Genomic DNA, 12008 nt, shown 5'->3' with positions numbered 1-12008 from the left:
AATTATGAAAGACTACAGGGTATTGGATGAATAATTCATAGTCAGTACTTAGAGCTGCCAACTTACGACCTGTTTCCGGCCGCCTTCGACCGAAAATCAAGCAAGTGCCCGTAGCTTCCTCCTCATGGATGACAGGTCATCCCTGTATCTTCCCCACTGCCCTGGGTCAGAAGCTATGGAGTAAGACGCATCAATGTGAGGGAGGAAAGGGTGGTGGATGGGAGTGGATACTTCCCTTTTGACTTGGCTACCCACCTAGTAGGGGGGGGGAACCCGTAGTAAATAGAATAGCCTGTGGTTTCATTTACTAGGAACCTGCAGCACCACAGTGGCTGGCAACATTCCTTGGGTCCTCCCACAGATCTCTCTGAGAGGATACGTTGGACTGTTTTCTGTGTTGTATGAACCCTACCACCAATGAAGTTGAACAAAGGACATGGTTCATTAAATTTCACAGTATAAAGTTCTCTGCAAGGGGAACCATCCTTGCCTCCTAATAGGAAAGAGTTTGTGATGTTAAACCATATCATCATACCATTTGTGTACATCTGCATTACTGGCAAACAAGTAGGAAATACTGTCAAGGTTAATACATACATATATATACATTATATATATATACATTTTGGGTCTAATCCAGAGACTAAATGTTACAGAGGGCTGCACCTCATGTTGGAGGTAAGACTATTCAGGTTTTGAAGATGACGTGTTCCTCTGATACCGTATTTAACTTGCAAGATCACCCCTTGTAGGTATATGTCACTGGTCCACTAGTAAGAATAGTCACCAAGACAGATTAATACTAATGGACTTTCAAAAGCTCATAATCAAAGGTGATACTATTAAACAAGATGGAAAAAAGTGTTCAAATATAAAAAATTATCATGTCAAATTGGGTGGAAAATTGTTGTATATCATTATAGAAATCTATTCCATCAAATGTGATATACTGTCCCCTTCCACCATTTGAGAAGTAAAAGCCATGACCCTATGAAAGATCTCACAGGTTACATGAAAATTCTGCATGTTTTATGTCAAAATAGTTTCCCTTTTTTATATTGCTTGTTGAGAACTGGTTCATTTCCTTCAACAGCAATTTGAATTCCAAGCGATATAACCAACATTCATGGCTAATTCAAGGATAATAACACAAGATTTTAAATATTCTTCATTAAGGAATTGATACCCTTTAAAATTAGAGGCACACAATATAAAGTATTCCACTTTCAAAACACTTTCATCCTCATGAACAATCTCGAGATTAATATTAACACATCAGTCTTCTTAAACTTCATTCTAAACATCCTCTAACACCACTATTGGGTAAACTATATGTACATAGCTCTCAGGTAATATTAGGCAAAGAAATATAACAACCTAAGATTTCTCACATCAAATCTGTATGACATCAAACCATGAATGAAAGTTTGACAATTAGCACAAGGAATAAAAAATTGTATAAATGCCATCTTTCCCTCTCACTAGCTGGCTATAACCACAAATATTCTGAACAGGAGATGGAGTCCCATATTCATGCTGTTAACTAGAAAAGTGAGGAGGTCACTTAAAATGCCTGAGAGTCCCATGAAGCCCACTGCCTGTGATCCAACCACCACTTCCGTACATAGTCATCTAGGTCATTGCTTACAATATGCAAAATGTGTAGTTATTGATTTGCTGGAATTCATTAGCCTCCATATGGACTGCTTTCTATGTTACATATTAGTGTATGTTCATACTAGAGTACATATTTCCCTGCGTGCTCCATATTACACAACACTGTGTATTTTCAAGTACCGTTATTGCACGTGTGCCACACATTACAGATCAATGGGAACATCTCTTGGTTTCACTAATACCAGTGGCTTGACACAAGTGCAAAAACATAAGTGAACACTAAAAGGTTACTGGAAAGTTTATGTGAGATGAACTACCCAAGAACTATGAGACAAGTACAAAAATTTACATTTACACTTTAAATATATAATCATGGTTTACAATCAATAACTGGTACAGGTATGCATGTTGGAATCCTATATAACGTACTCTTTTAATCTATATATATCATACATGAGATATGGTTACCCACTTCCTCCAAGACCAAAGATGCTGCATTTAAAAATATCAACATTTTGAGTATGACAATGTCATCAAGTTTTTCTAAACAAACCTGAAGACAAACTTTATCTAGGCCATCCATGAACCAAGCCCTATTAGTCCATGCAATTGTTTTAATTCTTTAAAAATCAAATTTATATGAATAAATGCAACAAACTCAGAAATATAATTTTGACACTTGTGACTGAAGACCATTAAGTCTACTTCCTGGATGGCCTCATCCATTAAGTGAGAATTCTGTTCTTGGCCAAACAAGGAAAAGTTAAACCAAACTTAAGTCAGACTAAATACAAAAATCCATGAATGGAAAACAAAGGACACAAAGTTTTGTGCCAAGATATACTCCAGCACCTCTAGGTGCATAACTATTACACTCCCAGGTGTCCCAAGTGCAGCCTTACTGAAGAAGTAATATGGATGCACTGCACATCCAAAAGTGAAGCATGACATCACACCAATCATTAGCCAATAATTCCTTCCATCCCTTTCAAAGTTTTGATGTCTGCCTGTCCTGTTTTGTATAATGACATCTGAGAAGCCTGTAGGTTAGAGAGTACCACAGCCTGGGGGCAACCAGCACATACAGGTGCAACAAAGAGCCCCTTCCTTACACAGTAAGGCACTTACGGGTGCATCCCATGCTGGTTTGAACACTAAGAATAGTGAAGCAAAGCATTTGAGATAGAGCTCATGCATTTAAAGATCAACACAACCTGGCCCATTTCAAGTCTGGTAGTAATGAGCCATCCAGCTAGAGCTCACGCATTTAAAGATCAACACAACCTGGCCCATTTCAAGTCTGGTAGTAATGAGCCATCCAAATACATAGTTTTTTTCACATCCCTTTGCCACAGCTCTCAGCTATACTGCAAACACTATCAATTCAATCAACATGTCCACAAAACTTTTAAGAATAGATATACATTAAACATCATCATCACAGCAACAATTTTCATTCCTGTACTCCAACTGAAGTTAACCACTTTGGTACGATAACACCTATGTAGGCATCATGAGACGCAAGTGGGTACACAAGGGTGCTGGTGTTGGCGTCTTGATTATATATATATATATATATATATATATATATATATATATATATATATATATATATATATATATATATATATATATATATATATATATATATATATATTTTGTAGTCGTACACGAGTTACCCCCAGATTCTGTGAACTGGTTTGATCATGTTTTCTGTGTTTATTATTACTCAGAGTAAAAGAGAATGAGTAATACAGTAGTTAATTTATATCTTATGAGTAATGTGATGCAGTGTATATGGCAACTGATGCTGCGTGCAAGAATCTGACTTGTACTGAAGTGGTTAATAGCTTTAAATTCTTTTAGTGTTCCTCACAAGCAAAAGGTGTGACAGCCATGTTCCAGGACTGTGAGAAACAAAATAAATTTAAAACTATGATACTGCATAATCACATACATGTGTCATCACTATCTTACATTGCATCAAATTCTATTTGGTGCCAGATCACACAGATCCAAGTGGTGACTGAATACTTAGTGAGGGAGTAAATAGTAGTACATAAAACTTGGTAACATAGCATAAAAGCCTTTATAGCTATATCACGTCACTCCCAAACCTTAGAAGAGTTTGCACATTTCTTGGGTGAGTGGGAAGAACTGGAAGACAACATGTAGTATGGGAAATTTCAACACCCAAATGCACAACTGTATAAAGGTCAAACTAAACCTACCTCAACATGCTAACAGCTGGTTTAGGGGAACTGCCAAAAACAGTGATCACAAGACAAATATAATAACTGCATGACAGCTGTTCCCAAAATATGAATCACCATCAATCAATTATTGGAAATCAAATATTGTACAAGCCTCCCTTACCTAGCACCTCTACTACCCTTGATATTTTACCTCAATACTCAAGTTGATCAAAACTTGGAATTCAACACTATCGTTACATAAAACAAAGGAAGTACCTCTTTCAAGCCCCATATAATTCTAAACAAAGAATCTATAATAAAATTGATTTGATAGTAACAATCTTTTAAGGCTGTAGTCACAATTCAGTCTTAGAACTTAAAAGCCACATCTTCCTCTATCATGTAAAACTACATTACTGTATTAAAACACACACACAGACTTTCTTTTCAACTGTGAAAGATTGAAGAGAAAGAAGAGTAGAGTTATGGTAACAGTATTCAGGTAACTACAGGGGGTAGATTGCATTGGCAGAAGAGATCTGATTAAAGATGGAAGGGCTGCAAGAGATCGTGGGAGCAAATTAACAAAGACCACATGTGTAAAGGATGTGAAGAAATATAGTTTTCCATAAAGATGCATAAACACTTGGAATGGCTTAGGAAGTGAGCCCAAGCTCAAATAATACCCAAGTTCAAATCTAAATATGATAATTGGAAATCAAGGATATAAATTATGTTGGAACTGTACATGAATTTCAGGCTAGGTAGGATAAATAATTAGAGAATAAGAGACGGGACCCGAGCATTGCTCCTCTCCTGTATACTAAATTAGGTAAATGCAGCTAATAAGAACACTTCAAAAACTAAATGACCAAACAATTAAAATAAAAGTCTGAAAGGCTAATTTCAAAGGAATCATATAAAAGAGAATTTAAGGACTTGAAGGGTGATTATAAGTTATATGAACAGGTAATTAATATGGAGTACAACATGAAGCAATGAGAAAGCAAGAGAGGAAATGTGGAAAATGTTAAAGAAGTCAGACAGACATCAAAAGTTATAGGAAAAACAACTCCCTTTTTGAAAAAAATTAATAATAACAAATAAAAAAAATATGGAACAACAAGAAAACAAAGATGTGGAGAAGGCAGTAATAAAGGTATTTATGAGTAAAAAAACACAGAGAAGAGAAATAGCAAAAAAACAAGAATGCGTTATAGTGGTAGACTGGAAAGAGGAACATTTACCATGGGGGGGGGGAGAGAGAGAGGAATAAAATAAATGCAAAAAGTAAAAGAAATAATGCAAGCAATAATGGACAATGAGGAAGGTATACATGAAGAAATGAAAGTAATCACATTAGATAGACTCAAGGAGATGCAAGACTAATGAAAGTAAAATTCAAATCATAATACCCCGTGAATTATATTTTGACGCAACCCAAAGGGATTTTCTCTCCATCTTCTCTATTTCCTATATCTGTCAAGCAAGGAAGGGAAAATGCAGGGGATAGGGGTGAGCGGAGAATGATTGTGTATGGGTGATATTTTGACACACACCAAAGGGCTTTCTTATCTAATTCCTACATGAGAGGACACAGTGGAGGGGGGTTGCTGTGTAAGTAAGTGGCCCTGCTGTGGGTGTGCTGTGTCTTGCTGCATTGCTTCTGACCAGGGCGGTGGGCAGGAGACAAGGATGACCCTTCATCCACAAGGGGCTAAGATGAGAGGGAAACAAGGGTGGTGGATGGGAGTGGAATGGGTGGGAGCAGGTGTATGCCTCTGACTTGGCTACCTCCCTTATATGGGGGAAAAATCCCTTGGTACAGATATACATACATATACCAAAGGCTTTTCCCCCCTTACAAGGGAGGTATCCAAAAAACAAAGGCATAAAAACCACTCCACTCCCATCCACCCCCTTCCCTCCCTCTTATCTTGGCTTCTCCTGGAAGATGGAGGAAATAGATGTACCTCCAAAACTTTTCAGCTTTTGCAGTTTCTTTCCACCATCTCCCATACCCATATAATTTCCAGCGAACATCCGATTTACACTAATTTTTTTCTCTCCTTTTCCCATACTGCTCATAATAAATGTTTATACAAAATCTTATAAATTTATTAATACATTTCATATATTCATGTACACAGGTACTAATAATTTTAAATAATGCTTGACTTATCATAAAGCATATAAATCAGGATCATGAGATAATGATTTCTGTAATGCAGAAATGCAGAGAGCTGAGGCAAAGGCAAGCAAAGCAATTACATGTAGAAAATAATTTGCACAAGGTCTTCTGAGTTGCTGAAGCAAACAGTGCATTTGACCTTTTCTTCCAATACTTTCCTTTGGATCTTCTACACAAATGTAAATGGTGCACCAAACTCACATCTCAATAAAAAACTTTTGTTTCTCATGTTCCATTCATGGAGAAAAAGATGAAATGTATATTTGAGACAAGATCACACACAGGACTGGGCTGACAATGTGTTATCACACTGCAGCAAAAAACTGCTAAGGTTTGTTGACCTTAAGGGAAAAAGGCAGCATTATTTTATTAATTCACCAACCTAAATTACCTGATGTCATGCCTACAGATCTCTAATGTCCAATATACCTTGACATGGTTATTCTAATATCTCACTCATTTCATGCTTCTAAGCTTAACCACCATCACATGAGAAATCATTGTTCAATACTACAAAAAGAAATTTTCTATAGAATCAGATTACATTACCTGTTATTACAATAGACATCCCACCTCCTGATTGTGACTCAATGAGGTTATGTGTGCGATTAGCAAGTTGCAGTCAAGTGACTGTTGATCTGATTCATACACCACAGGAATGCTTACGATTTGGTTCCAGTATTGGCCGAACACAGTCTTAAAACCAAAGGACAGGAAACAACTAACAGCTAAGTGTAACCAAAGTTAAACCAACCATTATGAAAAACATTTACAATTAAACCATCTACTTTGATATGCATGTAACTATTCCATATCTGTGGCAATTTCCTCAATTGAAATGTAAACTTAAGCTCTGGGAAGTCCTGAAGCAAACAAAATAGCTACACCAGCCTGTTTCACTTCACAACCAACCAAATACCAAACAATCCTCTCTTAACAAAGCTGCAATTAGTGATGGACTGTAAGACACAAGATGCTTAATGGTTGATGATTAGTTGGCTGTCACAAGTTAAGATGCTCCTCATGTGTGACAAAAAACAAGGAGGAGAGGAGCATATGCCAAAAGTGCATAGATGTAACCAAAGAAGCCATCACCTTTGTTTTGTGTGCTAGGACTTTTAGGAAAAGTAACAGTCATTGTTCAGACTCTGTGAGGTATGCAGGATTTCAAGCTGTACAAAATGCAACACCCACACACTATATTGCACCACCAGCATTTGCCAAAAAGCTAAGCTGCACTCCACATGAGGCAAACTATCCGTTAATCATAAATAGAGCTGCTTTCAAATGACAGCAATACATCAAATCCTGACACATGCCTATGTATTTCCACTAATCTTCAATATACTTCTCCAACTAAAAGTTCTACCACTTCAAAATAATGTCTAAATTTCAACTTCCTTTCCATCTGAATAAATATGTCCCTTTTCTAGCAAGTTTACCAAACTTCTCTCCTAGCATTTTTCATACCACTTTCAGATCAACATACTCCAAAACTTAACAAGAAATTAACCACTCAAGTCAGCCCAAAAGAAATATCTACAAATACATATACGAGGCAGCAATATTGAGTGGTATCTGTTGAATATGACTTAAAACTTCAGCAAAACATCCTTCCTTGGATGACATTTTGCTGCTAAATTATCAACTCACTGTCACCCTAATGATTCTGTCTACATGATTATGTGATGTATAACAAAAAATTTCTCTGCATGCAGGAACCTCCCCAAATGCAATCTACCTAAATTACTCAAGCTTCCAACCCAGTATACAGGAAACCCAGAAATATACAGATCTGTGAAAAACCCGGCCAAATGTTCTAAGTCTGTGCCACAAGAAACGAAAGACCAGGATGCCAAGCCATCTATACATATATCAAAAGCAAATACTTACATTCTTCAAAGCCTAGTCTTTCTATATACTTACTAGAACTCTTATAGTTCTCATGGTCTTTGTAACTGATATGTGCTTTGGCCAATAGTGCTTATCTCCTAATCACAAGCATTCGAAAGCAACAATTAGGAGGAATCTACAGACATCCTGGAAACTACATAAACTTTTAACCGAGAGCTTATCCCACCCGCAACCCATGCATACAAGAGAACAAATCATCAGTCTAAAAGGTTTAAAAATACACCCTGTCCACCAATGCACATGGCAATTGCAATTTCTGTGTATCCAGAGTAAGGCTCTTTTGTCACATAGGCAACACTGGCTGATTTATTATTTGTAAACAAAAACTAATTTGTGACAAGTGACAAATACAGTCTACTCTTGTAAATTGTGATCATGTACGATGGCCTCATCAACGCTTGAAAACATATTCAACGAGACTCAAGTGCAGCCAGCATAGTCACTATTAAGGAAATGACACACAGACAAGTCCTTTTCAAAATTACATACCCCAAATTCATAAAGACAATGACACAAACTTAACTAACCTTCATTCATATCAACAATCATACATACATATACCAAAGGCTTTTCCCCCCTTACAAGGGTGGTAGAAAAGTGAGAGAAGAGAGAGAGAGAGAAAGAGAGAGGGGGGGGGCAGTGATCAATATTCACACAAGGATAATCTCCAACATCAAGGACAATTGTCAGTCAATCCTTGAGTACAAATACAAACTCTTAGATAATTTCTTGCTCACAGACAATATCTCACAATAATCCCTTACTTTATGTGACACTTGTATAAGGCCATGTTAGGACTCTTTAAGGCCAAACTGCAAATATGATTACAATTTAAATCCAAACAACCAAAACTGTTTAAATCAACCGCTTTTGTAGAATTACCTGTATATTTTGGCACCCTCATCAACCAAAACTGTTTAAATCAACTTTTGTAAAATTAGATGTTCCATATTCATATAGCAATCAGCCTTTTCCCATGAATAAATATGTTTCACTACATCAGAGGCATTGGTAAGCAGCCATTGCTTACCAATACCAAGCTAGTTATGGACCAAAAGGTCTCCTGTCAGCATGCTCTGCCTTTGTAATGATGTAGTGAAACTTAACCCCAGCCCACCATGTTAAGTCCCACATTATATTGTGCACTGTATTTTTGCACCCTCATACTCTATCCGTTTTAGTTACAGTTATGATAGATTAATGACTGTAGCCATTTAAGGGCAGCTAAAACCAAATAATTAGAATTTCAAATGTCAAGAGTTCTAAGAATAAACCTACAAAAAATATCAACAATACAACATTAACCTAATAAAAAGTATCAACTCAAGAACTTGAAGTCTTTCAGTCTGAGAAAAATATGAAGCTTTAAGCCACCAGCAATAGTATAGATATAAATGAGGACAGCACAGCTGAAATTTAATTATAACATTAGCTGGAAAAAATCCAATTAATAAAGCAGAGCTTTTGCTAATACTGCAAAATAACAGTTAACAACAAAGATGAGAGTTGCAATGTTATATATCACCTTACAACACTACTGCATGGCTGAAAAAGTTTCACAGCATTAACCAAAACTTCCAAATTGATGACACATCAGCTGAGTTATACACAAGACTGGAATTAACATCAGGCTCAAATTGTTCCAATTTGCTGCTGAGCACAACCATATAAAAGACCCATCATGAAAAGTGGCATACTCCAATCTCAAGAGAGCAAGATAATACAAAGAAACTAATTCACTATACTTAATAAATGACAAAGGACTTAGGATAACAGATTCACTCAACACTACTCTCTCACACGTTGGGAGGACAATCTCACAGTTCACTGTGTACTACGAAGGCTGTGAGCAGAAAATGAAAGCATACATTAAAACATAACTAACAATAAATAGATTCAGGTAAAAGTTACAAGTTAAACAAAGTGAAGCCATTGCAAAAAAGGCTAAAGAATGCACAAGCATCACACAACATGAGCAGTTCCAGTGCCTCTGACCATTTGAGGCAATGCAGCCTAATGTTGTGCAAAGCTTGAGCAAGTTGTTATATCTTCCCTACCACAGCCTTTAGTGTTGCAATGTTGCCTGACAACACAACATGAGGGCAATAAGACTTAGTCAGCTTGTGCGTAAACAAGCACCACCAAATGCAGCACGAGTGGTGTAGCTACTTCCGTACTGAGGCAAAACCACCAACTGCTACACAAGACTGGCATTACTCATGTTCACAAAAAGCAACACCAACCATGCAAAAGTGATGGCAGTGCTCACGTGTCAAGGCAGTACCAACACCTGCTGCACTAGTGGCACTCCTCATTCCTGAGGCAGCACCACCAGAAGCTGCACAAGAGATCATGCGACTCAAAAGCAGTCAACATAGCTCTTCTACAAATGTGTTTCAATACGAGGCCACACATGACGCTCAGTTCAAGTAGTTTGTGCATTTCCAGTCCACAATTTCTCTGACTACTAATATTATAATCCTCCTTGCCAACACTAAACATGTATGTGTTGGAAAGCTGCAATACCAATATATAACAATCCACAGGACAAGATGGCATTACATCTTTCTTGATATTACATTCGAACAGGAAATGGTGTTATGTAATGATGGCTTGTAAGTAGAAAAAGAAACTGGATACTTTTAAGCATTTCTGCATTCAGTATATAAAACATGAAATGGGCATGACCCCAACTTTGTTCTATTTAGTCTACTACACCAACAAGAGCCTAAGAGGTACAAGTAATTATCACACGGGCAAACCAGGTCATTCGCTTACCATGAGCATATGGCCTGTTTGTGTTGGGCACACAATCCTGACAATACACAGATAAGAAAAGGCTGGATCCACGGAAAGATTGCATGCAACTTGTCAGCACCACATCCAACTTCAAAACGGAGTTCTGCGTGCCGACTGGAACTGGCAGTGACTAAGGCATTGCTGGTAATGGTCTATATGACACTACGGGCAGTGTCACTTTATCACCCCATCAAACCATTTCTCCTTCATTCATAGTACAATATAAGGCTCTCAGCCATCATGGCTTTGGTAAACAAACATCCACTTTTACCACAATGGGGGGAAAGACAAACGAGACAACAAAGAACAATTGGACCTGAATAAGGGAATTTCCATTCCTTCCCTTCAGACCCAAATCAAGAAACCACCTCAATTCTTGTCACTTCCCATCAAGCTTGCACATGTAGGACAAGTAAAGTGCCTTGCAAGCAGATAGGCAAAAGCTACGGCGATCCTGATAAGTTATCCAGAAGGTTCAGCTTCCTACAATCCTAGGCATTAGTGTTTTCCACATAGTTTGATCGGTCAGTGCAGTGATTTGTTCCGCTGTAGGAGGAATATTCTCTTGACACCACACACAGAAACTCTGTATGGTCCTCACTGCCATAGCTGTACTGTGAGCCAATATTGATGAGCTGCAATGAAAATGGTATTCACAATTACAATACTGTAAAATTTAGACATGGAAATTATATGGAAGAATACAAAAATTTCTTAATGAGCATTCATACATGTAAGGTATCTGATGCATCAAGTCTTATCTTGCAAAGGAAACAAGCACACCAAGATCAAAGTACAGCATTTCATAATGACTGGGACATACACAATGACATACAATTGATTTTGCAAGTAAAACCATCCTCCTGTTCAAAGTACCAGTCAATTCATGAACAAACTTAATAGATTAGTTTTCTGAGCATACATAGATATACCAAAAAGCCTTTTAACCCTTATAATGAATGTAGTCAGCCAAGGCATGCACATACCCTTCATCCACCTATCACCCATCTGTCTTCCCTTTTACATTAACCCAGTGCTTCTCAACGGTACACCCCACAGGTGGGCACTTTTTTTTTTTTTTTTCTCTTTTCTTTTCATTAATGCCTTGTTCTTTGGAAGTGTTTTAAACCAAGTTTTTATGCTTTTTTCAGCTGAAGGGGAGTTTATTTTTCAACTGATAAGGATTGTATATCACCACATGGGGGGGACATTGTTGATTAGGCGGGGCATGGCCAAAAAAGGGTTGAGAACCACTCTTAGCCCTTTCTGGATGAAGGGCCATCCCTGCCACA

At 37.5% G+C, this 12008-nt stretch overlaps 1 protein-coding gene across 1 annotated transcript in view; it reads right to left on the bottom strand.

The window, feature by feature from the left end:
• Positions 1 to 1155: 1155 nt before the first annotated feature.
• The window catches only part of LOC143020257 (BTB/POZ domain-containing protein KCTD5-like), a 28980-nt gene continuing 18127 nt past the window's right edge, over positions 1156 to 12008 (bottom strand). The window contains exon 4 of the mRNA XM_076176453.1: positions 1156 to 11351. Coding sequence (XP_076032568.1) covers positions 11208 to 11351 — 144 coding nt within the window. The 3' untranslated portion in view covers positions 1156 to 11207. The remainder of the gene's footprint in view (positions 11352 to 12008) is intronic.

The sequence above is a fragment of the Oratosquilla oratoria genome, chromosome 39, assembly GCF_046742065.1.
Source record: "Oratosquilla oratoria isolate Oo_2021 chromosome 39, ASM4674206v1, whole genome shotgun sequence".
Classification (NCBI taxonomy): domain Eukaryota; kingdom Metazoa; phylum Arthropoda; class Malacostraca; order Stomatopoda; family Squillidae; genus Oratosquilla; species Oratosquilla oratoria.
Note: the sequence above shows the minus strand (reverse complement) of the source record. Positions and strands in the feature narration are given on the sequence as shown.